The sequence below is a fragment of the Stomoxys calcitrans genome, chromosome 1 (assembly GCF_963082655.1).
Source record: "Stomoxys calcitrans chromosome 1, idStoCalc2.1, whole genome shotgun sequence".
NCBI classification, from domain to species: Eukaryota; Metazoa; Arthropoda; class Insecta; order Diptera; family Muscidae; genus Stomoxys; species Stomoxys calcitrans.
In genome coordinates, this window is record NC_081552.1 from 227,267,065 (window position 1) to 227,293,177 (window position 26,113).

General features: G+C 42.1%; 2 protein-coding genes across 2 annotated transcripts in view; both read right to left on the reverse strand.

Moving 5' to 3' along the window:
• LOC106093716 (cytochrome P450 4d8) overlaps positions 1-3,347 on the reverse strand; it is an 11,242-nt gene extending 7,895 nt beyond the window's left edge. Inside the window, exon 1 of the mRNA XM_059360282.1 lies at positions 3,133-3,347. Coding sequence (XP_059216265.1) covers positions 3,133-3,295 — 163 coding nt within the window. The 5' untranslated portion in view covers positions 3,296-3,347. The remainder of the gene's footprint in view (positions 1-3,132) is intronic.
• Positions 3,348-11,124: 7,777 nt separating this feature from the next.
• Positions 11,125-19,610, reverse strand: LOC131997608 (cytochrome P450 4d8-like). Its single transcript, XM_059368608.1, has 4 exons — positions 19,415-19,610; positions 12,346-12,802; positions 11,696-12,264; positions 11,125-11,637 (listed from the first exon to the last, which is right to left on the reverse strand). Exons 1-4 carry the CDS (start codon positions 19,575-19,577, stop codon positions 11,294-11,296), a joined length of 1,533 nt encoding a protein of 510 aa, XP_059224591.1. The 5' UTR covers positions 19,578-19,610; the 3' UTR covers positions 11,125-11,293.
• Positions 19,611-26,113: the final 6,503 nt, after the last annotated feature.

Below are 26,113 nucleotides of genomic sequence, written 5' to 3' on the forward strand. Positions count from 1 at the left end.
GAGCTATAAGCTATTGGGTTGCCCAAAAAGTAATTGCGGATTTTTCATACAGTTGGCGTTGACAAATTTTATCACAGCTTGTGACTCTGTAATTGCATTTTTTCTTCTGTCAGTTATCAGCTGTTACTTTTAGCTTGCTTTCGAAAAAAAGTGTAAAAAAAGTATATTGGATTAAAGTTCATTCTAAGTTTTATTAAAAATGCATTTACTTTCTTTTAAAAAATCCGCAATTACTTTTTGGGCAACACAATAATTTCATAGGGGTGGCCCAGCCTAAGTAGAGTCGGTTTTACTTGTTCATATTGCTGCTTCTCGTAGAGTTCTAGTATCATTTAGTGGTTCTACTGAGTCAGCTACTACGTCAAACCGTTGTTACTTTGTGTTTATTTTTTTTTCTTATTTAAAATAATTGGTAATGCAAATACTACAAATTATAAACCTTAGACTTAAAGCAGTTTTATAACACAAGTTTGTATAGCATTTACAGACTCGGGCATTGACCAATAAGGTGAAATTCTAACCTTACAGGAAGCTATTTGATCCATATACAATGTATAATTTGCATTAATTACAAAGTAGAGTATTCTCTTAAATGTATTTCCCACACCACTACTGTGTTACAGGGTATTACAGCTTAGTGCATTTGTTTGTAACAACCAGAAGGAAGAGAGCTAGACGCAACCTCTAAAAAGAAAATTGTAAGTTAAAAATTTCATGCTACTAATTTGTTTTCAATACCACTCCCCTAAGTTGGTATATGTCTTGTATAGTGTCCCCTCCTAAGTGCCGGTATCTGTTGTACGCGAAAGCCGAACAATGACAAAGGAAATGCTCCAATGTATCATCATCTTCCCTGCATGCCCTACACATGCCATCACTTGCCGCACCGATTTTACATAAGTAAGCTCGTAGTCCTATGTGTCCCGTTATGATACCAATAGCTATACTAAACTCCTTCTTACTTCCTTTCAGTAATAGCCTGGTCTTCTCGCGATCTGGATCCCCCCATAGGGGATCGCCGTCCTATCGACTGTATCGCTGTTCCACAATATTGCATGCGCATTCGTCGCCCACTCCCTTAACTCGGATTGCGTCGACCCGAAAGGCTTCGGGTTAACCAACGGTCTTCTTCCTCCTTACTCTGCTGTGGTCCGACACCCAAGCGATGCGATGCGGATTGTGCCATCCTCAGAGAAGGCGTTAATCTTCTTCATACACTGCAAGACTGTTCGTGACCTTACCCTCCTTGTTGTTTTTTTGTCCTTGTAACCATTTGTCCATTAGCACCACACCAACTCACACGCTCCGTGATTACCCGGATCTCTGTCTACAGGACTGTGCTGTGGTCTGGCAGTCTAAAACAGACTCAGTCCCTGGGTTCTCAATGTAGATCCCCAGACCCACTCTGTCCTCTGGCTTTGATTCATCCGTGTAACATGATCTTCCAGATGGCAATACTAGGGTCTAAGATAATAATTACGCCCTCTGAAGGCTCAAGAAATCTAAATCCCAGATGGGTTTAAATGGCAGCTATAACAGGTTATGGATCGATTTGAACCATTTTTGGCACAGTTATTAGAAGTCATAACAAAACACCTCATGCGAAATTTCAGCCAAATCGGATAAGAATTGCGCTCTCTAGACGCTCAAGAAGTCAAGGCCCCATATCGGTTTATATGACAGCTATATCAGGTTATGGACCGATTGAGACCATACCCAGCACTGTTGTTGAAAGCCATTAAAAAACACCTCATGCAAAATTTCAGCAAAATCGTATATGAATTGCGCTCTCTAGTGGCTCAAGAAGTCAGGGCCCCATATCGGTTTATATGACAGCTATATCAGGTTATAGACCGATTTAAACCATACTCAGCACAGTTGTTGGAAGTCATAATAAAACACCACATGCAAAATTTCAGCAAAATCGTATATGAATTGCGCTCTCTAGACGCTCAAGATGTCAAGACCCCTGATCGGTTTATATGACAACTATATCTGGTTATGAACCGATTTAGACCATACTTAGCACTGTTGTTGAAAGCCATAATAAAACACGTCATGGAAAATTTAAGCAAAATCGGAGAAGAATTGTGCCCTCTAGTGTCTCAAGAAGTCAAGATCCAAGATCGGTCTATATGGCAGCTCTATCAAAACATGGACCGATATAGCCAATTTACAAGCCCAACCGACCTACACTAACAAGTAGTATTTTTTTTCAAGCGGCTAGCTTTACTCCTTCGAAAGTTAGCGTGCTTTCGACAGCCAGACGGACAGACAGACGGACGGACGGACAGACGGACGGACAGACGGACGGACAGACGGACGGACGGACATACGAACGGACGGACGTACAGACGGCCGGACATGGCTAGATCGACTTAAAATGACATGACGATCAACAATATATATACCTTATGGGGTCTCAGACGCATATTTCGGGGCGTTACAAACGGAATGTTTAGATTTGTATACCCCCATCCTATGGAGGGGGTTGCCCATGAACACAACGTTGAGGAACAAGAAAAACTTTTTATATAAAAATGAGTGCTGTCCGATTCAAGTTTAAGCTCAATGATAAGGCACCTATTTTTATAGCCGAGATCGAACGGCATGCCGCAGGGCGACACCTTATTGGTGAGAAGTTTTTACATGGCATAGTACCTCAAAAATATCGCCAGCACTAGGAGAATATACCCTCCACCATAGGATAGGGGTATACGAATTTCGAAATATTGATCTGAGACCCAATATAGTACATATATTCTTGATCGTCTTCACATTCTAAGTCGAATTAGCCCTATCCGTCCGTCTGTCGAAGCAAGCTAACTTTTGAAGGAATTAAGCCATATCGGTCCATGTTTTGCCAGCATTGGGAGGGGAAAACCACCGCTGAAAATTTCTTCTGATGGTCTCGCCAGGATTCGAGCCCAGGCGTTCAGCGTCTTAGGCGGACATGCTTACCTCTGCGCTACTGTGGTTTCCCATTATAATGCATATAGCAGCATAATAATAACCCACCACCATGGTTGGGTAACCAATGCGTTTTCTACTCGTCATACATTTCATTTTTTCTTTCACATTATTTGGAAATTTTGTATAGCCTTCGATAAATTCTATAAGAAATGAACTTACTTTTTGGTGTTATGGTCAATACTTCACCCACACAACCCAGTACTGGTACACTCCAGGGTCCAGGGATGTGTTTACATGCTTTCCGCAAATGTTTTGTATACGAATCAATGTGATAGCCGACAATAGACAAAAGGGCGATTAAAACCAGAAAAATCAAATGCATCGCAGAGAATTTGTTTTGCTTATAAACTTGTTCAAAGTTATTTTTCTACTGACTGTCGCAATAACAATGCAACAGAATAGAAGCTGATAACTTGATTTTATAAAATTCAAGTGAACAGATATTAAAATAACAACTCGAAAGACAATTCAAATAACTCAAAAATGTATTGTAAGCTCAACTGTGGGGAATCTAACGTACTCGCTACAATTGATTTTTGAACTTTTTTTGCAGGTAGTAACTAAAACGTACGGCCTTGGAGCCTTCACGCCTAAAAGTATGCGATGAGTTTACTTAGCCAAGAATGCAAACGCGTCATGTTAAATAGATCAAATCAGAAAGTGATTCTGAGTCGATCGGTATTCTTATCAATGGGTCCATCTCTAGGATGGGGGTAAACTAATCTAGTCATTCCGTTTGTAACACCTCGAAATATTGATCTAGGACCCCATAAAGTATATAAATTCTTGATCGACATCCTGAGTCGATCCATGTCCGTCCGTCCGACCGTTCATCTGTCAAAATCACAATAGCGGTCGAACGCGTAAAGCTTTACTTTACTTTAATTGGCTATGACAGAATATTTCTTCCACTAGCCGAACGTAGAATAGCGTTCCAAGCGCCTCGATCTTCTGTGCTCATTCTAAAATCTCTGACACCAAGTTTCGAGGTGTCTCCCACAACTTGATCTTTCCATCGGGCTTTTGGTCTTCCCGATTTGCGTGTACCACCGTGTTTGCCTTCAAAAGACTTCTTTGCTGGAGCTTCTTCATCCATTCTGACAACATGACCTAGCCTAGACTTAACCTGCTATCGTCGTCATACAGCTCATACAGCTCGTGGTTCATACGTCGCTTATATTCTCCGTTAACGCAAACTGGTCCATACATTTTACGAAGAAGCTTTCTCTCAAATACTCCAAGCACTGCCTCATCTGCTTTCACAAGTACCCATGCTTCAGAACCATATAACAGCACGGGTAGTATCAGTGTCTTGTAAAGTGTAGTCTTCGTCTGTCGAGAGGTGGCTTTGTTTCTAAACTGCTTACTTAGTCCAAAGTAGCATCTGTTTGCCAGTATTATTCTTCGCTTAATCTCAAAACTGGTGTCATTCGTTTCGGTTACGGCGGTGCCGAGGTAGATAAAGTTACTGACTGTCATTTTCTTTATCTGCTCGGTTGTGCAAGGCATTTTGGGAGTGGAAACCATCCATTTCGTCTTATCTCCATTTACTGCCAGACCCATTTTCACTGACTCTCTTTCGATTCTTTCAAAGGCTGCAGTTACTACATCCGGTGACCGACCTATGATATCGATATCGTCGGCATAGGCGAGTTGCATGTGCTCTCTTGTGATTAGTGTGCCATATCTATTCACTTCTGCATCTCGTATAATCTTCTCCAGCAGGATAATATCCTACTGGAGCCTATCACACGATAGGCTGTCTCCTTGTCTGAAACCTCGTTTGGTATTAAATGGTTCGGAGAGATTCTTTCCTATTCTTACTGAGGAACGCGTATCAGCAAGTATCATCCTGCAGAGTCTTACTAATTTTGCGGGGATACCAAACTCAGACATGGCTTGAAATACCTTTGAACGTAAAGGAGTATCGAAGGCGGCTTTGTAGTCAACACAGAGATGGTAGGTGTTGTTGATTTGTCCTTCTCGGGTCTTTTCCAGGATTTGGCGCAGTGTGAATATCTAGTCCAGGGTGGATTTACCAGCCAGTCTAAAGCCTATAGGGCCCAATTATCTCATTGACTTTGGGTTTTAATCTTTCACGCAGTACGCTCGAGAGTATCTTGTATGCGATGGGGAGGAGACTTTTTCCACTGTAGTTGGCACATTCCGTCTTGTCTCGTTTCTTGTGTACGGGACATAGTATGCTGAGGTTCCAATCATCGGGTATGCGTTCTTCTAGGCAGATTGGGCATATAAGCTGATGCATACGCCTTATCAGCGTGTCGCCTCCGGTTTTAATTTCAGCGGATAACCCGTCGGCTTCTGCTGCCTTGTTGTTCTTTAGTCGGGTCACTGCTACTTGGACCTCATTCTGACTAGGAGGTAAACATTCTATACCATCATCAGGGATTGGTTCTTCGTCGCCAACATCGGACACTAGCAGTTGGGTAAAATGTTCTTTCCATATCCTCAGCATGTTGTCTGTGTCAGTTGCCAGATTTCCTTCTTTGTCTCTCAGGGAGAATGTGCCTGCACCAAAGCCATCGGTTTGGTGTTTAATTCTTTGGTAGAATTTCCTGACTTCATTCTGACTCCTGTACATCTCAATTCGCTCGCACTCACGTCTTTTCATTTCTTTTTTCTTTCTGTGGAATAGACGTTTCTTCTCTCTCCTTTTCTCCCGATACCTCTCCTTCATCTGGCGCGTTGCTGCTCTATATGCCGCATTCTTGGCTTCAGTAGCATTTCGACACTCTTGGTCGTACCAAGAACGCGTAAAGCTAGCCACTTGAAATTTTGCACAGATACTAAATATTGTTGTATGTCGTTGATGATTGTAAATAGCCCATATCGGTTCAGATTTAGATATAGCTCCCGCAAAAGCCGATCTTCCGATTTGACTTCTTGAGCCCCTGGAAGACTCGATTTGGCTGAAATTTTGCGTATAGTGTTTTCGTATGACTTCCAACAACTATGTTAAGTACCGCCCAAATCGATCAGGAGCCTGATATAGCTCCCATACAAACCGATCTCCCGATTTGATTTCTTGAGCTCTTGGAAGCCTCAATTTGTGTCCGATTTGGCTGAAATTTTGCACATAGTGTTTTGTTATGATTTTCAACAACTGTGCAAAGTACGGTTCAAATTCATTTCACAACATTCATTCACTCATTTTTCACATTCTTTTGTCTTTGTTATTATAACCACCATCGAAAGTTTTTATTAATTTTGTCATTCCGTTTGCAACACATCGAAATATCCATTTTCTACCCTATAAAGTATATATATTCTTGATCAGCGTAAAAATCTAAGATGATCTAGCCATGTCCGTCTGTCCGTCTCTCTGTCCGTCTGTCTGTCCGACTGTCTGTCCATCTGTCTGTCTATCCGTCTGTCTGTCCATCTGTCTGTCCGTCTGTCTGTCTGTCCGTCTGTCTGTCCATCTGTCTGTCCGTCTGTCTGTCCGTCTGTCTGTCTGTCTGTCCGTCAGTCTGTCTGTCTGTTGAAATCACGCTACAGTCTTGGCAAATAGAGATATTGAGCTGAAACTTTACACAGATTCTTTTTTGTCCATAAGCAGGTTAAGTTCGATTATGGTCTATATCGCACTATATCTTGATAAAGCCCCCATATAGACTGATCCGCCGATTTAGGGTCTTAGGCCCATAAAAGCCACATTTATCATCCGATTTTGCAAAAGTTTTTAACAATGAGTTGTGTTAGGCCCCTTGACATCCTTCCTCAATTTGGCCCAGATCGGTCCTGATTTGAATATAGCTGCCATATAGACCGATCTCTCGATTTAAGGGGTTGGGCCCATAAAAGGCGCATTTATTATCCGATTTCGCAGAAATTCGCGGCAATGAGTCGTGTTGGTCCAGATTTGGATGTAGCTGTCATATAGACAGATCCGCCGATTTAGGGCCTTGGGCCAATAAAAGGCACATTTATTGTCCGATGTCGACAAAATTTGGAACAGTGAGTTACTAACACAACAACAACAACTAACACAACGCCAACGCCCGGTCTAGATTTGAATATAGCTGCCATATAGACCGATCTCTCGATTTAAGGGGTTGGGCCCAAGAAAGGCGCATTATTATCCGATTTTGCTGAAATTTGGGACAATGATTTAAGTTAAGCCCCTCAACATATTTTTGCAATTTTGCCAAGATCGATCGAGATTTGGATACAGCCGCCATATGGACTGATCTCTCGATTTAAGGTTTTGGGGCCATAAAAGACGCATTTATTGTCCGATGTCGCCGAAATTTGGGAAAATGAATTATGTTAGTCTCTAAGACATTTTTCTGCAACTTGACCCAAATCGGCCCAGATTTGGATAAAGCTGATAAATAGACCGACATCGCGATTTATAGTCTTGGCCCCATAAAAGGCGCATTTATAATCCGATTTCACGGAAATTTTTGACACAGTGATATATGTTAGGCCTTTCGACATCCAAATCGGAACATATTTCGATATAGCTGCTATGGGTACGCATTTTTCACCGTATTTTGACGAAAAGTGGTTTATCCAAAGTTCGGCCCTGCCGAACTTTACGCCTTTTTATTTGTTTCATATTAATTTGTAACGCAACGAGAGGCACCACATTCTTTTTTATACCCATCACCATAGAATAGGGGGTATATTCATTTAGCCATTCCGTTTGCAATACATCGAAGTATCCATTTCCGACCCTCAAAGAATATATAATTCTGATCGTTGTAAAATTCCAAGACGATTTAACGATGTCCATGTGTCTGTCCGTCCGTGTGCACGCCAGTTGTAATCACGCTCTGCAGTCTTTAAAAATTGAGATATTGAGTTACAATGTTGCACAGACTCGTATTTCTTCTATACGCAGGTTAGGTTCTTGAATGGGAAAACTTGCGCTATATTTGGATATATCTGTCATATAGACCATTCTTCCGATTTTGGGTCTTAAGCCTATAGAAACTGAATTTTTTGTCCGATTTCGCTGAAACGGAAAGTTAAACCATGGGCTCTAACATTCAAACAAAATATGGTCTACATCGAACCATATTTACATAAAGCTGCCATATAGACCGATCTGCTGATTTAGGGTCTTAAGCCCATAAAAGTCGCAATTACTATTCGATTTCGCTGAAATTTTAATAGTGAGTTGATTAAGGTCTCCCGAAGACCGACTCAAATATAGTTGAGATCAGTCTATATTTAGAGCAAACTGTAGATTAAGGGTCTTGGTCTCATTAAAACTATATTTATAACCAGATTTCGCTGAAACATGAAAGAGTGAGTTGTTTCAAACATTCTGTCATTTCACCTTAATATGGTTAGGATCGGACTATATTTAGATATAGCCTATAGAGGGTATAAAGCCCATAAAAGCCACAATTATTATCCGATGGTGAATGGTGAGTTGGTTAAAGCCTGCCGATATTCGACTTAAATATATTTCTGATCGGTCTTTATTTACATATAGCTGCTATATAGTTCGATCTGCCGTCTTTGGGTCTTAAGCCTATACAAGCTGCATTTATTAACCGATTTCGCTGGAATTTGACACAGTGACTAGAAATAAGCCATTCAGGCCGATCTTCCAATTAAGGGTATTAATCCCATAAAATGCGTATTTGTTGCCTGATTTCGCTGAAACTGTGTCTTGTATAAGACATAAATAAAATATGATCTTGAACAGCCCCCATTTGGTGGAGGTCCAATCCAAAGTTCGGCACGGCCGAACTTAACCCGTTTTTACTCGTTATACCCACAACCATAGAATGGAGGGTATACTAACTTAGTCATTCCGTTCGCAATACCTTGAAATATTCATCTAAGAACCAATAATCTTATATATAAAAATCAATTTGTTTTTGTTTGTAGATTTGTTTGTTTGTTTGTATGTTTGTCTGTTCCTTATAGACTCAGAAACGGCTGAACCGATTTTCTTGAAATTTTCACAGATGGTGCATAATGATCCCGTGGTGAAAATAGGGTACTACATTTCTTGATATCTGAAGGGGGGGGGCGGACCCTCCCCCTTACTCTAATTTTCAGAAACGCCAGATCTTGGAGATCGGTGGTGCGATTTAAGCGAAATTTTGTGTGCTCTCGTATAGTACCCTAAAAATACCTAAAACCTACCAAATATATATTTAGACCAATCACGACAATATGGGACTCAAATGAAAGGTATTTAGGATACGAAAACGTATCTGATATCCAATTTACCGACCATGGCAATATGGGAATCAAATGAAAGGTATTTGCGAGTAAAATACGAATCTGATGTCCAAATATGGGATCAAGTTTCTGGGGGTCTACAACTTCCCCAAAACATCCCCCATACAGGACTTATTTACTGACCATGGCAATACGATACGACTGATACCCAAATGTGGGACCAAATTTCTGGGGGTCCAAAACACCCCCCATACAGGACTTATTTACTGACCATGGCAATATGGGGCTTAAATAAAAGGTATTTAAATGTAGAACACGAATCTGATAACCAGATGTGGGACCAAGTGTTTGGGGGGCCGCCCATCCCCGAGAACATCCCCCAAAGAGGACAAATTTACGACCCTAGCAATATGTGGCTCAAATGAAAGGTCTTTGGAAGTAAATCACGAATCTGATATCAATATTCGGGAAGAGTTTCTATGGGGCCACCCCACCCCCACAACACCTCCCAAATAGGAAGTATTTGCTGACTATTGCAATATGAGGCTCAAATAAGAGGGTTTATAGAGTAGAATACGAATCCGATATATATCTTCAAGGCCAACTCACTGAGAGGCCGCCCATCCCCCAAAACACCCCCCAAGCCGGTCATGTTTGCCGACTATGGAGAAATGGGGTTCAAATGAAAGGTATTTGGGAGTAGACCACGTATTTGATATCAACATTCATGACCAACTGTCCCACCACCATAACAACCCTCCAAATAGTAGGTATATGCTCACCATGTCAATTTGGGTCTTCAAGACAGTGGAGCTTGATATTCATAGTTTTTAGGGCCCATAACCCAAACCTGATATATTTGCTGTGTTTTGCAATATGGGGTTTAAATCAATGGTATTTGAGATTAGAAAACGAATTTGATATCCAATTTTAAGGCCAATGGCAAAATGGGGTTCAAATAAATGATATATGAATATATGGGAATACAGCACATTACTGATATATTTTCAGGGCTTACTATTTGGGGGACCACCCCTCTCCCCAGAACACCCTTAAATCGGGCATATTTACCGAGCATAACAATGTGGGGCTTAAATGAAAGGTATTGGGGTGTAGAGCAAGAATTGATACTCACTTTCGAGACCAATTTTCTTTCTGAAAAGGGGTCTACCCCAAACAGCTACTTTTTACTGACCATCGGTTAAACATTTTTCGATCATGCCAATATGTGGCTCAAATGAAAGGTATTTGGGATTAGAAAACCAATTTGATAACCAATTTTGGGGCCGTGAGTGTGGGGGAAGCGTCTTTCTGTAGACTCCCCTTAAACCAATGGCAATATGGGGTTAAAATAAATAGTATTTGAGAGAAGAGCACGATGCTGATATGTTTTCAGGGCCCAGTGTCTGGGGGACCACCTCACCCCCGAAAACACCCCAAAATCAGACATCATGAGAATATCGGGCTGAAATGAAGTATTTTAAGAATGGAGTACACATTGCATCCAAACTTAAGTTCGTAGACCAATAAAGATCACATGGGATTCAGATAAAAGCAGGAGCAGCGGAGCAGGCCCGGTTCAGGTAGTATATGCTAGAACTTGACAAATGCGATCCATGTAGGGGGGTATATAGGATTCGTCCCGGCAGAGCTTGGTACGCTTTTTTACTTGTTAGTTGTAAAAACATTTATTGTTGATCGTCTCGGTATTCTAAGTCGATTTGGGCATGTCCAGCTGCTTTCTGTGCGCTTTTGCAAGTAGTTACGTCCAACATTTGTGCCACACATACTGGTAGGTACTCAAATTTTGGCCTTTCTGTACTTTATTCGTTCTCTACACTTTTTTTAGGAGTTCTCCGCTTGGTTTATTCGAGTACTGTATGTTCTTCTTTATATTATTCCTTGTATTGGGTTGCCCAAAAAGTAATTGCGGATTTTTTAAAAGAGAGCAAATGCATTTTTAATAAAACTTAGAATGAACTTTAATCAAATATACTTTTTTTATACTAAAGAATGCAATTACAGAGTCACAAGCCGTTAAAAAAATTTGTCAACGCCGACTATATGAAAAATCCGCAATTACTTTTTGGGCAACCCAATAGTTAGTATTATTGAGAATTTATACTTAAAACTAATACCGAATGATGTGAGATCACTTTCTCATTTGAAGTCCCAAATGCATTCCAGTCTCAGAACGCATAACTATGCCAAGTAAGGGTCTCACATCGGGTCCCAAAGGCAGCAATTCATATTGACGAATAATTTTGCTAATTACAACCTTCATTTCATACATGGCAAATTTTTGGCCAATGCAATTGCGAGGGCCTGCACTAAATGGTATGAAGGAGTAAGCACTGCCTGTGTTTGTGGATTCATGGCGTTCTGGTATAAACTCCGAAGGGTTCTCAAATAGTTGGGATTCTCTCATGGAATTGAAAATGGATATGATAACTTGGGTGCCAGCTGGCAGCACACCATTGCCAACACTAGAATGAGCTAAAAACAAAATCAATTCTTGAGGAAATTTTTTAGTAAATATTGATGATGTAGTTACTGTATTTGAAATCTTCGGTGATTTCACGTCCTATTAGTGGTACCGGAGGGTATAAACGCATTGACTCCTTGATAACATGTTCCATATACTTCAGTTCGTTTAGATTCCTTAAAGTAAAGTCCAGAGGATTATTTTCTCCATAAATTTGATTTAGTTCATCAACAACTTTCTGTTGAACCTTGGGGTGTTGAGCCAACAAATGCAAGGTAAAGCCAAGGGCCGTTGAAGTGGTCTCATGACCCTCGAACATGAATGTATCCACCTCCTCACGAATGTCCTCATCTGTCAAGGGCTGGCCTTCTATGGACGACTGTAGCAATACATCGAATAGGGCTTTGTGTTTTTTGGACCCAACATCGTCTACCTCACTTTCGCTGGCAACTGAAACCTGGCCACTGAAACTATTTTCTAATGTTTTGCGCCTGTTTTCTATGACACCTCGGGTAAAGTTGTGCATTAGTTTGATGATTTTGGTCTGCCGTAGTTTTTTGAATGGATGGAGAATGGAGAATACCAAATCGCTGTGCAAGTGTATATTCAGAAAGCGCCAAGTCATCAGCTTGATTATTCTACAAAAAAAAAGAATGCAATTGGCAATAACCATCAAATGAATAAAATTATTCCAAATTCTTAAAGAGCTTAATACCCACTCTTCCACTGCTGAGGAATATGGCACATTTTTGTCGATTTGTGCATTCACCTTTACTCCCATGGCTGTTTCTGCTATAATGTCCAAAGTTGCCGCAGATATGTAGGGTGCCATATTAAAAGGCGTCTTTCCATCTGCTTTCGCACTTAAATTTTCCACCAATATGGTTGATTGTTGCTCAAAAATTTCTAGAAATTTCTCCAATATTGTAAAATGGAATGTGGGTGTGATTATCTTGCGACGTGCATGCCATTTATCACCGCTACTTATTAGTAGACCGGTTCCCAGCCATGGCTTTAACATATCGTACAACTTATCTTTTGTGATAGTTCTGGAACTGGCAAGCAATTGTTCATTAAATTCAGCATTCGAACTAAACACACAGAAATGGTTTAGGGACCATGCCTTATGTAAGGTTCCATATTTGATGTTGTTTTCGAAGGTTCGTTTTAGGAATTCTATAAAAGAAAAAGAGAAATATAGGTAGAAAATACGGAGCGGATTCTTAGGAACCCAACACCATGTATTCTTCTATAAATTTCCATTATTTCTGGCATTGGCACAATTTATGGCTATATGTGTGCTTTACGTATCAAATGTTAACGAAATCAGGCAAAAATTTAAGCTCTTAGTGGCCGTAGAAGACTAATCGGGAGATCGGCTTATATGCGAGCTATATCAAGTTAGAGACCCATTGGGACAGCACCAATGATGTTGGGAGCAGGGCTGTGGATTCTAAGCCTCGACTCCGACCCCGGGTTGGAGTCTAAGCCTCGACTCCGACCCCGGGTTTGAGTCTAAGCCTCGACTCCGACCCCGGGTTTGAGTCTAAGCCTCGACTCCGACCCCGGGTTTGAGTCTAAGCCTCGACTCCGACCCCGGGTTGGAGACTAAGCCTCGACTCCGACCCCGGGTTGGAGTCTAAGCCTCGACTCCGACCCCGGGTTGGAGACTAAGCTGGATAGCGGTAGGAAGTCGGGCCTAACGTGCGTAACTCCGAACCAAACTCCGACTCCGGCTCAATAGCCCGACTCCGACTTTAACTCCGGTCAACTCCGCAGCCCTGGTTGGGAGTTATAAAAAACTGTGCAAAATTTCCAGGAGCCCAAGAAGTACAATCGGGAGAACACTTTATATGAGAACTATAACCTGATAGACAGATTTAGAATATAATTACCACTCTCTGTGCAAAATTCAAGCCAAACCGTCCAAAAATTGACGCTTATAGGGGTTCAAGAGTTCAAATCGAAGACCTTTTTATATGGGAGATATATCCATATCTTAGCTGTTGGTGCAAATTTGCAATTTCCAACGACCCACAGTGGGATAGAAACGAAAAAAAAAAACAGTAAAAACCAGTAATGAAAGGCAAAAGTCGAGCGGAGCCGACTATATAATGGTTGCCCAAAAAGTAATTGCGGATTTTTCATACAGTCGGAGTTGAAAATTTTTTTCAACGGCTTGTGACTCTGTAATTGCATTCTTTCCTCTGTCAGTTATCAGCGGTTACTTTTAACTTGCTTTGGAAAAAAAGTGCGCGAAATTTTGTTTACATTTGTTTGTTTGGCGTCAATTTTAATATGGAGCCCACAAAGGAGCATTTTCGTCATATTTTACTTTATTATTTCCGTAAAGGAAAAAACGCGGAGCTGGTGGCTAAAAAGTTACGAGATGTGTATGGTGATAAAGCCATAATAGGAAAACAGTGTCAAAATTGGTTTCGCAAATTCCGTTCTGGAGATTTTTCACTTAAAGATGAGCCTCGTTCAGGTCGGCCATATGAAGTTGATGATGACCAAATCAAAGCATTAATCGAATTGGATCGTCATGTAACGTGAGATAGGAGAGAGGTTAAATATACCAAAATCAACCGTTCATTCTAAGTTTTATTAAAAATGCATTTACTTTCTTTTAAAAAATCCGCAATTACTTTTTGGGCAACCCAATAATACCCTACACCACTGAATCTACATACTACTCTTGATATATATAACCTACTAGCTGAACAGGGCCCGCTCCGCTGCGCCTTCTTTAACTCTCTAATATCTTATTAGGGTGGGGACACTTCGCCCTGAATGTGGATATCGAATTCGTGCTACTATAGCCTATGTCCGCCCATGACGCTGAACGCCTGCGTTCGAAGCCTGGCGGAACTTCGGTAGCATTAACTTGAATCGGAAATCACTCATTTATGTGTGAGAAGTTTGCCCCTGATCGGTTCCCTTTCGTTTGAGTCTCATATTACCGTATTGGTAAATATATCGGGTTTAGGGGGTATTTCGGGGGTGGTCACTTGGCCATTAAAGTATATATAACGTTTTGCATATTTGAGTCCCCCTTTTTGGGGGACTCAAATATGCATATCAAATTCGTGTCCACTCCCAAATCGCTTTGCTTTGAGCCCCATATTGTCATGGTCGGTAAGTATGAACCGTTCGGAGGGTTTTTTGGGGCTGGGGCGGCCAACGGCACTTTGCCCTGAAAATAGATATCAAATTCGTTCTTTACTCCCAAATACCGTTGATTTGAGCTCCATGAGCCAGAAGTTCCAATGCTGCGGATCTTGTCTCACGCCGAAACGACTACCTTAGCAATTTGAGGACGTACAAGCAACTGTTGATTAGGAGCAAGGAAGATCACTTTAGGAGATTTGTACAGGACAACAGAGATGATCCATGGGGCAAGGTATACCGCGTGTGCCGGCGCGGTGGGCAACAGGGTTCTAGTCAGGGTGACCTGGGCGGTTTTAGAGTGGGGGACAACGTGTTGACTTCTTGGAACGAGTGTGTTAGGGTGTTAATGGGAACGTTCTTTCCCGATGCGGATGAGCACGAACAGGCTCTCAGTGTGGAGATGATCGTGCCTCCTCCAAGTCTGGAAAGGGTCGAGATAGTGGACATTGTTTGCCGGCTTAGAAGCGGGAGGTCACCTGGCATAGACGGTATGACTGGACAGATGTGTAAAAGAATCTGGAAGGCTATACCTGACCATGCCGAGTTGATCCTCACACGATGTGGAAATGTGCTCGAGTCGTAGTCCTTCTAAAATCGCCCGATCGATTGAGGAGCAATCCAAGATCGCATCGGGGCATCAGTCTCCTCCCCGTGCTTTCAAAAGTATTGGAGAGGATAATGGTTACAAGATTTAGGGATGGCAACGAGGAGGGTACTTCTAAGTACCAGTTCGGCTTTCGGGAGGAAAAGAGCACTGTGGATGCCTGGATCCACGTGCAGAACTGTGTGAGAGAATCGAGCGCCAAATATGTCCTTGGCATATTTGTCGATTTCGAAGGCGCGTTTGATTACCTTTCATGGCGTAGTGTACCCACGAGATTAGGCGAAATAGGTTGTCGGGAACTTTCTCTCTGGCGTAGTTACTTCTGTGATAGAAGAGCTTGCGTGGTTGGTGCTAGCGATACGGTTTGGAAGGATATTCAGCGTGGCTGCCCTCAGGGCTCCATCTGTGCTCCATATATATGGAACCTCATGATGGATCCCCTGCTGGGACGTCTCGCTGAGTCCTTCAAAATCAGCGCATATGCGGATGACCTGTTCATCCTGAGTGAAGGAGATTCCAGACTTGCTCTGGAAACTTGCTTGGCATTGTGGGCGAATGGAGCGATCGTGTTGGTGTTGACGTCGCGGAGGACAAAACCGTGACAATGTTGCTCAAGGGCATCTTGTCGCGGAATCGTCCACCCACGATTCGATCTGGTAAAGCTAGCATTAGGGATGTAGCACTCGTAAAATATCTGGGAGTGACTGTTTCGGAGAGAATGGGTTTCCTGGTCCATTTGGATCGGGTGAAGGAGAAGATAACTGGAGTAGCCGGCATGGTTAAGCGTGTTCTGAGAAGTGATTGGGGTCTTAGTCGTCGCGCTGTTCGGTCCATATATGGTGGTCTATTTGTTGCTTGCGCAACTTATGGAGGGCCTGTATGGCACGGGATTGCTGCGACTGTCTTAGGATGGAAGAAGACCCTCTCTTGTCAGAGGGTGGCAATGCTGTCTTGCTTGCCTGTGTGCAGGACTGTTTAGACAGATGCACTACAGGTATTGCTTGGCGCGCCCCCGCTTTACTTACTCGTGAGTTACATGGCCGTTCTGTATAGTGTGAAAAAGGGAATTCCATTAATGCGTAAGGGTTGGCTCACCGCTTCGGAGCTTGCAGATGGGGATATTAGGCGGCTCAAGACACTCCTTTTGGAGCGTCTTGATGATAGGTGGAGGACTTGATGGACGAACAGTGACAATGGTCGGGTGACTTACGAATTTATTCGTGACGCGACGTTCGTACGAGACCGCCCGAACTTTGGCTTCAGCCTAAGTCTGGGCTTCATACTGACGGGACATGGTTCCTTTAATGCATTTTTGCGTCAGAGGAACCTGTCCGCGACTGATTTGTGCGACTGTGGGAGACCTGAGGACTGGAGGCATGTACTGACAGAATGCCCGTACTATGCAGACATTAGAGATTTAGGCGCGATGGGGATTAGCGAGGCGGTGTGGGATTTCAGTAGGGCCCTTGAGGACGAGACGACTATTGCAAGGCTGGCCACCTTTTCCCGGGAAGTATTTCTTAGGAGGCGGACTAGACTTAGTGGAGGTATGAATGCACGCTAGTTATCCATAACGAGGTGTTGCTGTGCTGGCGCGACTGTGTGATTTGGTGCTGCGCATGGCATGGCCTGGCACCTGCCTTGCCCATATTGATGCAGCGGTGTTTGCCCATTGTTGATTCCCTTAGCTGTTGTGGTTGTGATCGTTGATTGTAAAGTCCCATGTTGTTGCTGATTTATGTGGCGTAGCCCGTGAGGTCTGCCGTGTCCTGCTTGTGTTTTGTGTATATCGTCTGGTTGTATGTTTGATGCATACTTTTGTATGCTGGCTGAGGTCGGCGTAGGGTGATTTTTTTTCCCATTCAGGTGACCAGTCCGGAACTTTTTGGGGTTCAACTGGTAGTAGTCTTTTAAGGCTACGAAGTCTGACCGGAGACTTTAATCTGGTACCACGGGTGTCAGGAGCCCCTGGAACTTTGGTTCCAGCCTGGCAATGGTTAGGTCCCAGTGGGGTGCAGCGTGGTGGCTGTGGTTTGTACCCAAATCGCGGGTAGAGCATAAGCTCGGCGTGGAGTTGCGTTTTCAACCGGGTGCCGTGACCCATAGATCGGAAGGAGTTTTAGGTAGTGCTCCGCTCCTAACCAAGGAGGTGAACACGTCCAAATACGTGGGATCAAATTGGTACTCATGTGTGGATTACCACATGTGGGGTCGTTGGTAGACGCATTGTATTCACCCTTGGGCCTCGCAGGTTTGGGCCGTGATGGCAGGTACCTGCGTAAAACTCGACATTCGTGTCGGAAATAAAGTTCAGTTTAAGGTGTGATTTAGGGCGTACCTCCAAAATTGGATATCAAATTCGTTTTCTACTCTCAAATACCTTTCATTTAAGCCCCATATTGATATGGATGACCAATTTGTCTCCTTTTCATCATTTTGGGGTTAGGGCGACTTCCTCGGTACTTGGACCCAATTTTGTACTACCATATTCGTATTCTACTCGTCAATACCTTTCATTTGATATCCATATTGTCTTTATCGGTGCACTTCTCGCTTTGGGTGGTAATTTTGGGGTAACGGGGAGGGTCCGCCCCCCCTCCGATATCATGAAATTATAAAGTATATTTCTTCTTCCTGACCCTATTTGTAATCTACTCCCGAATACTTTTCATTTGAGTCCCATATTGTCATGCTCGTCCAATGAATCTATTTTAGGGGGTTTTGACGACACTTGAGGTCGAGCGCGAGGCACTGCTGCCAGCGGCACACTCTTGGGCTGGCGGGACCGTAATATTGCCATCATGTTACACGGATGGATCAAAGCTAGGGGACAGAGTGGGCCTGGGGGTCTACATTGAGAACCCAGGGACTGAGATCTGTTTTAGACTGCCTGACCTTAATACGGTCCTGCAGGCAGAGATCCGGGCGACCACGATATGCGTGAGGTGGTGTGGTACTAACGAGAGGACGTCAATTGTGAACATCTTTACGGACAGTAAAATGACCATAAGGGCAATAACAACCAGGACGGTAAGGTCATGAATAGTCTTGGAGTGTGAGAAGGAGATTGACGCCTTCTCTGGGGATGGCATAATCCGCATCGTTTGTGTGCCGGGCCATAACGCAGTAAGGGGCAATGAAAGGGCTGACGATTTGGCAGTGAAGGCCAGAGAACTGACGTCGATAAACTTGGTTAAGCCTTTCGCAGTCGCACTCCGGTTAAAGGGCGTGGGCAGAACAGCGAAGCAGTCAGACGCTATTACTGAAAGGAAGTACATAACACTACGAGCTCACTTATGCAAAATTGGTCCTGCAAGTGATTGCATGTGTAGCATATGTTGGGAAGGTGATCAAATGTTGACTTCTTCAGACCTTACAAGCCACAATTTTTGCAAGAAGCGGCGGAAATTTTGCATGTACTGTTCTATTACGAATTCCAATAACTGTGCCAAATTTGAACCGGTCTATAACCTGATATAGCTCCTATATATACCGATATCCAGATTTGAATTGCCTGAAATTTTGCAGGTCCGAATCGGTCTATAACCTTATACAGCTCCCATATAAACCGGAGTCTCGATCATCTTTGTTCGGTTCCTAGAAGCTTTAATTTTTGCTGCTCTGATATAAATTTTTAGCAGAATCCATGGTGGTAGGTTCCCAAGAATCGGCCCGGCCGTACTTAGCACGCTTTTATTTGTTTTTACTAAGGCTGCTTTCCCTATACAATTGTTTGATTATTACCAGAGTCCGGATTTTTATGCAAAATCAAAATTTTGAGATCTATTATTTGCAAAATGCTGTGGTATTTTACAATGAAATCTTATTTCGTAAACGTAGAAGGACTTGGAAGCTTTAGAAAACTAAGTTATATAACAAAATATCACCGTATTTGCGAAAAAGTAGTTGTCAAAATTTCTATTTTTTTCATAAAAATCCGGTCTCTAATTATTACTTAGATAATTTTTAGAACTATGGAGCGCAATGCGAGTTCTACTATTGAGCTGACTTACTTTTTGGTGTTATAGTCAACGCCTCACCCACACAGCCAAGCACGGGTATACTAAAGGGCCCCGGAATATGTTTACAAGCTTTTCGCAAATGTTTTGTATACGAATCAATGTGATAGCCGACAATGAACAAAACGGCAATCAAACTCACAATAATCAAATACATAGCAGCGAATTTTTTTTTTAGTTATGAACTTGCTCAATGTTATTTTGCTACTGATTGTCGCAATTACAATTATGCGGAACAAAAGCTGATAACTAGTTTTTTTTTCTTAAATCCAAGTGTAATATTGAGAGGCAAGCAGATATTTAAATAATAACTCAAAAGACAATTAAAACAACTCAAAAAGAAACAAGTAAAAAGGCGTTAAGTTCGGCCGGACCGAACTTTGGATACCCACCACCTCGGGTATATATGTAAACCACCATTCGTCATAATCTGGTGAAAAATGCATAATTTATGCTCAAATAGCAGCTATATTGAAATATGGTCCGATTTGGACCAAATTCGACACGGCTATTGAGTGGTATAATAAGTACAAGTCATTGTTCAATATTGGATAACAAATATTTGTCTTTTTGGTAGCCATATCTATATATAGACCGATTTGAACCATATACAAAACTGATGTCGAAAAGCCTAACATAAGTCACTGTGTCAAATTTCAGTGAAATCGGATTATAAATGCGCCTTTTATGGGGTCAAGACTTTAAATCGATATATCGCTCTATATGGCAGCTATATCCAAATCTGGACCGATTTGGGCCAAGTTGCATAAATATGTCGAAGAGCACTGTCCCAAATTTCGGCGAAATCGGACAATAAATGCCTCTTTTTATGGGCCCTAAAACTTAAATCGAGAGATTGGTCTATATGGCAGCTATATTTAAATCTGGACCGATCTGGGCAAAATTGAAGAATTACGTCGAAGAGCCTAACCAAACTCACTGTCTCAAATTTCAGCGACATCGGACAATAAATGCGTCTTTTATGGCCCCAAACCCTAAAACCTAGATATCGGTCTATATGGCAGCTATATCCAAATCTGGACTGATCTGTGCGATATTGCAGAAGTATTTCAAGGGGCTTAACTTAACTCTCTGTTCCAAATTTCGGCGACTTCGGACATTAAATGAGTATTTTATGGGCCCAAAACCATAAATCAAGAAATCGGTCTATATGGCAGCTATATCCAAATCTGAACCGATCTGGACCTAATTGAGGAGATATGTCAAAGGGCCTAACACAACTCACTGTCCCAAATTTCAGCAAAATCGGATAATGAATGTGGCTTTTATGGGCCTTACACCATAAATCGGAGGATCGATCTATATGGCAGCTATATCCAAATCTGGACCGATCTGAGCCAAATCGATGTCGATGGGCCTAACACAATTCACTGTCCCGAATTTCATCAAAATCGGATAATAAATGTGGCTTTTGTGGGCCTAAGACCCTAAACCGGAGGATCGGTCTATATGGCAGCTATATCCAAATCTGAACCGATCTGGGCCAATTTAACGAAGGAAGTCGTAGGGCCTAAGGCAACTCACTGTCCCAAATTTCAGCGTAATTGGATAATAAATGTGGCTTTTATGAGCCTTAGACCCTAAATCGGAGGATCGGTCTATATAGCAGCTATATCCAAATCTGGACCGATCTGAGCCAAATTGACGAAGGATGTCAAAAGGCCTAACACAACTCTCTGCCCCAAATTTCAACAAAATCGGATAATAAATGTGGCTTTTATGGGCCTAAGATCCTAAATCGGCGGATCGGTCTATATGGGGGCTATATGAAGTTATAGTCCGAAATAGCCCATCTTCGAACTTAACGTGCTTATGGACACAAAAAGAAGCTGTGCAAAGTTTCAGCTCGATATCTCTATTTTTAAAGACTGTAGCGTGATTTCAACAGACAGACGGACAAACGGACAGACGGACGGACATGTCTAGATCGTCTTAGATTTTTACGCTGATCAAGAATATATATACTTTATAGGGTCGGAAATGGATATTTCGATGTGTTGCAAACGGAATGACAAAATGAATATGCCCCCATCCTTCGGTGGTGGGTATAAAAATGATTGCAGTTGTGAAGAAAATTAATGACAATCGGTATGTTTTAATGCACACAAGTAAAAGAGTGATAAGTTCAAGCGTGGGGATCATAGTCGCGCCCAATTGGCTGTTGTTGTTAAGTTCTTTTTGCATTTTTTATAGACAACTAGCTGACCCGGGCCCGCTCCGCTGCGCCTTCTTTTACTTTATGTGGAACAAAATTTTCCTTGGAATATTTATTTTCGAAATACCATGCTACGAAAAAAATATATCGCTTGACTAACAGTTTCACAATCTAAGTGCCTTTATCTGAATCCCATATGATCTTTATTGGAATCCCATATGATCTTTATTGGTTAATTTAAGTTTGGATGCAAGGTGTACTCCATTTTTAAAGTACATCATTTCAGCCCGATATTCTCATGATGTCTGATTAAGGGGTGTTTTCGAGGGTGAGGTGGTCCCCCAGGCACTTAGCCCTGAAAAAATATCAGCATCGAGCTCTTCTCTCAAATACCGTTTATTTAAACCCCATATTGCATTTGGTTCAAGTGAATTTACAGGATGAGGCGTCCCCCACACAAATGGTCCCAAAATTGGTTATCAAATTCGTTTTCTAATCTCAAATACCTCATTTGAGCCACATATTGGCATGGTCGAAAATTTTTTTCCCTGTGGGGGTGTTTTGGGAAAGGGGTGATGCTCTAAATACACGGTCCTAAATTTGGATATCAAATTCGTGTTCAACTCCCAAATAACTTTATTTGAGCCCCATATTGCGATGATCAGTAAAAAATTGCTGTTTGTGGGGTATTTTGGGAAAGGGGTAGACCCCCAGAAAATTGGTCCCGACAGTGGGTATCAATTCTTGCTCTACCCCGCAATACCTTTCGTTTAAGATCCACTTTGACATGGTCGGTAAATATGCTCGATTTAGGTGTGTTTTGGGGATTGGGGTGGTCCCCCCAACGCTAAGCCCGGAAAATATATCAGCAACGTGCTCTATTCTCATTTAACTATATATCATTTATTTGAACCCCATATTGCCATTGGCCTCAAAATTGGATATCAAATTCCTTGTCTAATCTCATTTGAACTCCTTATTGCAAAAGTCAGCAAATATGTCCGGTTTGGGGTATTGGCCCTAAAAACTATAAATATTTAGTTCCACTCTCTTTAAGATCAAAATTGTCTTGTTGAGCAAATACATCCCATTTGGGGTTGTTATGGTGGTGGGACGTCCCCTAGTCAGTTGGCCCCTAATGTTGATATCAGATACGTGGTCTACTCCCAAATACCTTTAATTTGTTCCCCATATTTCCATAGTCGGCAAACATGACCAGCTTGGGGTGTTTTGGGGGATGGGCGGCTACTGAGTTAGTTGGCCTTGAAAATATATATCGGATTCGCGTTCCACTCTAAAAACCCTCATATTTGAGCCTCATATTGCAATGGTCTGCAAATACTTCTATTTGGGTGGTGTTGCGGGGGTGGGGTGGCCCCTTAGACACTTTTCCCGAACATTGATATCAGATTCGTGCTTTACTCCCAAAGACCTTTCATTTGAGCCCCATAAATGTGTCCCCTTTGGGGGACGTTTTTGGGGAGAGGCGGCCCACCAAACACTTGGTCCCATATTTGGATATCAGATTCTAATTCTACACTCAAATACCTTTTATTTAAACCCCACATTCCCATGGTCAGTAGATAAGTCTTGTTGGGGGGGTGTTTGGGGGAAGGGGTGGAACCCCAGAAACGTGGTCCCACATTTGGATATTAGATTCGTATTCTTATTGCAAATACCTTTCACTTGAGTCCCATATTGCCATGGTCGGTAAATATTTCCGATTAAGAGGTGTTTTGGGGGTTGGGTGGTGTTGTGGGGCTGCGGTGGCCCCATAGACACTTTTCCCGAATATTGATATCAGATTCGTGCTTTACTCCCAAAGAATCATATGGCTATGGTCGTAAATGTGTCCCCTTTGGGGGAGGTTTTTGGGGAAAGGCGGCCCACCAAAAACTTGGTCTCATATTTGGATATCAGATTCTAATTCTACACTCAAATACCTTTTATTTAAGACCCATATTTCCATGGTTAGTAAATAAGTCCTGTTTGGGGGATGTTTTGGGGAAGGGGTGGACCCCCAGAAACGTGGTCCCACATTTGGATATTAGATTCGTATTCTTATCGCAAATACCTTTCATTTGAGTCCCATATTGCCATGGTCGGTAAATATGTCCGATTTAGGGGTATTTTGGGGGTTGGGTGGTCCCCCTAACACTTGTTCCGACAATTGGATATCAGATACGTTTTCTTATCCTAAATACCTTTAATTTGAGTCCCATATTGTCGTGATTGGTCTAAATATATGTTTGGTAGGTTTTAGGATGGGGCAGCGCCCCTGGGTACCCCATCCAAAATTTGGATACCAAATTTTTATTTTTAGGGTACTATATGAGAGCACACAAAATTTCGCTTAAATCGCATCACCCATCTCCGAGATCTGGCGTTTCTGAAAATTAGGGTAAGGGGGAGGGTCCGCCTCCCCCTTCAGATATCAAAAAATGTAGTACCCTATTTTCACCACGGGATCATTATGCACCATCTGTGAAAACTTCAAGAAAATCGATTCAGCCGTTTCTGAGTCTATAAGAAACACACAAACAAATAAACCTACCAACAAACACAAATTGATTTTTATACCCTCCACCATAGGATAGGGGGTATACTAATTTCGAAATATTCGTCTGAGACCCCATAAAGTATACATATTCTTGATCGTTGCGACATTTTATGTCGATCTAGTCATGTCCGTCCGTCCGTCTGTCTGTCGAAAGCACGCTAACTTCCGAAGGAGTAAAGCTAGGCGCTTGAAATTTTGCACAAATACTTCTTATTAGTGTAGGTCGGTTGGCATTGTAAATGGGCCATATCGGTCCATGTTTTGATATAGCTGCCATATAAACCGATCTGGGATCTTGACTTCTTGAGCCTCTAGAGGGTGCAGTTCTTATGCGATTGGAATGAAATTTTGTACGTAGTATTTTGTTATGATATCCAACAACTGTGCCAAGTATGGTTCAAATCGGTCCATAACCTGATAAAGCTGTCATATAAACCGATCTTGGGTCTTGACTTCTTGAGCGTCTAGAGAGCTCAATTCTTATCCGATTGGAATGAAATTTTGCACGTAGTATTTTGTTATGATATCCAATAACTGTGCCAAGTATGGTTCAAATCGGTTCATAACGTGATATAGCTGTCATATAAACAGATCTGGGGACTTGACTTCTTGAGCTTCTAGAGGGCACAATGCCTATCCGATTTTGCTGAAATTTTGCAAGACGTATTTAGCACGCTTTTACTTGTTATATATAAGAAGATAACTAAAACATGTGCAGTTGGAAGTCATAACAGAAGCGCTTGTATTTGTAATACTCTTTACCATTGGAATGAAAGTGCTAGGGCGGTCCTAGAAATAGCCGACCTGACCCATAGATGGCGGTGGCAGTATGAACAAGTAAAAGCGTGCTAAGTTCGGCCGGGCCGAATTTTATACAAGTTAACCACCACCGCGATTTAATTTCTCCCACCCTGTATTTGGTCTGTTCATGCTTTGCTCATGAGAGCATTGCAAATACCGAATGGTGAGTTTCAGTTTCACACTGGCTTATTAGAATTGCAGAGCGACTGCTGGCCGATGGTTGAACTGAGCATCCACCGTAGCGCAGAGGTTAGCATGTCCGCCTATGACGTTGATCGCCTGGGTTCGAATCCTGGCGAGACCATCAGAAAACCATTTCAGCGGTGGCTTTCCCCTCCTAATGCTGGCAACATTTGTGAGGTACTTTGCCATGTAAAACTTCTCTCCAAAAGAGGTGTCGCTCTGCGGCACGCCGTTCGCACTGGGCTTTAAAAAGGAGGACCCTTATGGTTGAGCTTAAACTTGAATCGGATTGCTCTTATTGATATGTGAGAAGTTTGCCCCTGTTCCTTAGTGGAATGTTCATGGGCAAAATATGCATTTACAAACCGAATGACTAGGTTGGTATACCCTCATCGTATGGTGGTGGGTATAAACAACGGAATGACTAGATTATCATACGCCCATCCTATGGTGGTGGGTATAAAAAGGCATTTTAGTATGTAGCGAAGCGCACCGGGCCAGCTAGGATTTTTATTTAATATAATGTTCTGGTTACGAATTTTACCAAATTATAATGGTAAGGCTTTGCCATTACATTTAAAAAGATATCGAGAAAGAATTTTAGCGCCTGGCAGGGGGCCGTAGGTCAGCAAAAAGTCAATTCATAGTGAACAATAAGACCAGAACATATCTGGATTATAGCCACTTTAATACAATACAAGTACATTGATAATAACACTAAAAAGATTACTATTTGAATATATTTTTAAAAATGCGATAAGATTATTGGCATGCAATATTTGAACGGACCCCCCAAAAATATTGTAGTTTCAAGGGAAAACTTAGTCGACATTTAGTTTTAATAAAATAAAGTAGCAATCTTAAATTAGGAACAATGTATTTGATATTCCTTCTTTTGTTTTTACTAGTATGGGGATATAGGAAACATGCATCGCTGAGACCTAAGCGTGAGGCTGTGAGCAATATTCCCGGT

Bases quoted from the DNA above. Each gene is read 5' to 3' on its own strand.
- LOC131997608 (XM_059368608.1), bottom strand. From the start codon at position 19,577: ATGTATTTGATTATTGTGAGTTTGATTGCCGTTTTGTTCATTGTCGGC. The intron at 12,803-19,414 runs GTAAGTCAGCTC...TTTCTTTTATAG, and splicing joins GTTGACTATAACACCAAAAA to AATTCCTAAAACGAACCTTC. The intron at 12,265-12,345 runs GTGGGTATTAAG...TTTTTTTTGTAG, and splicing joins TATTCCTCAGCAGTGGAAGA to AATAATCAAGCTGATGACTT.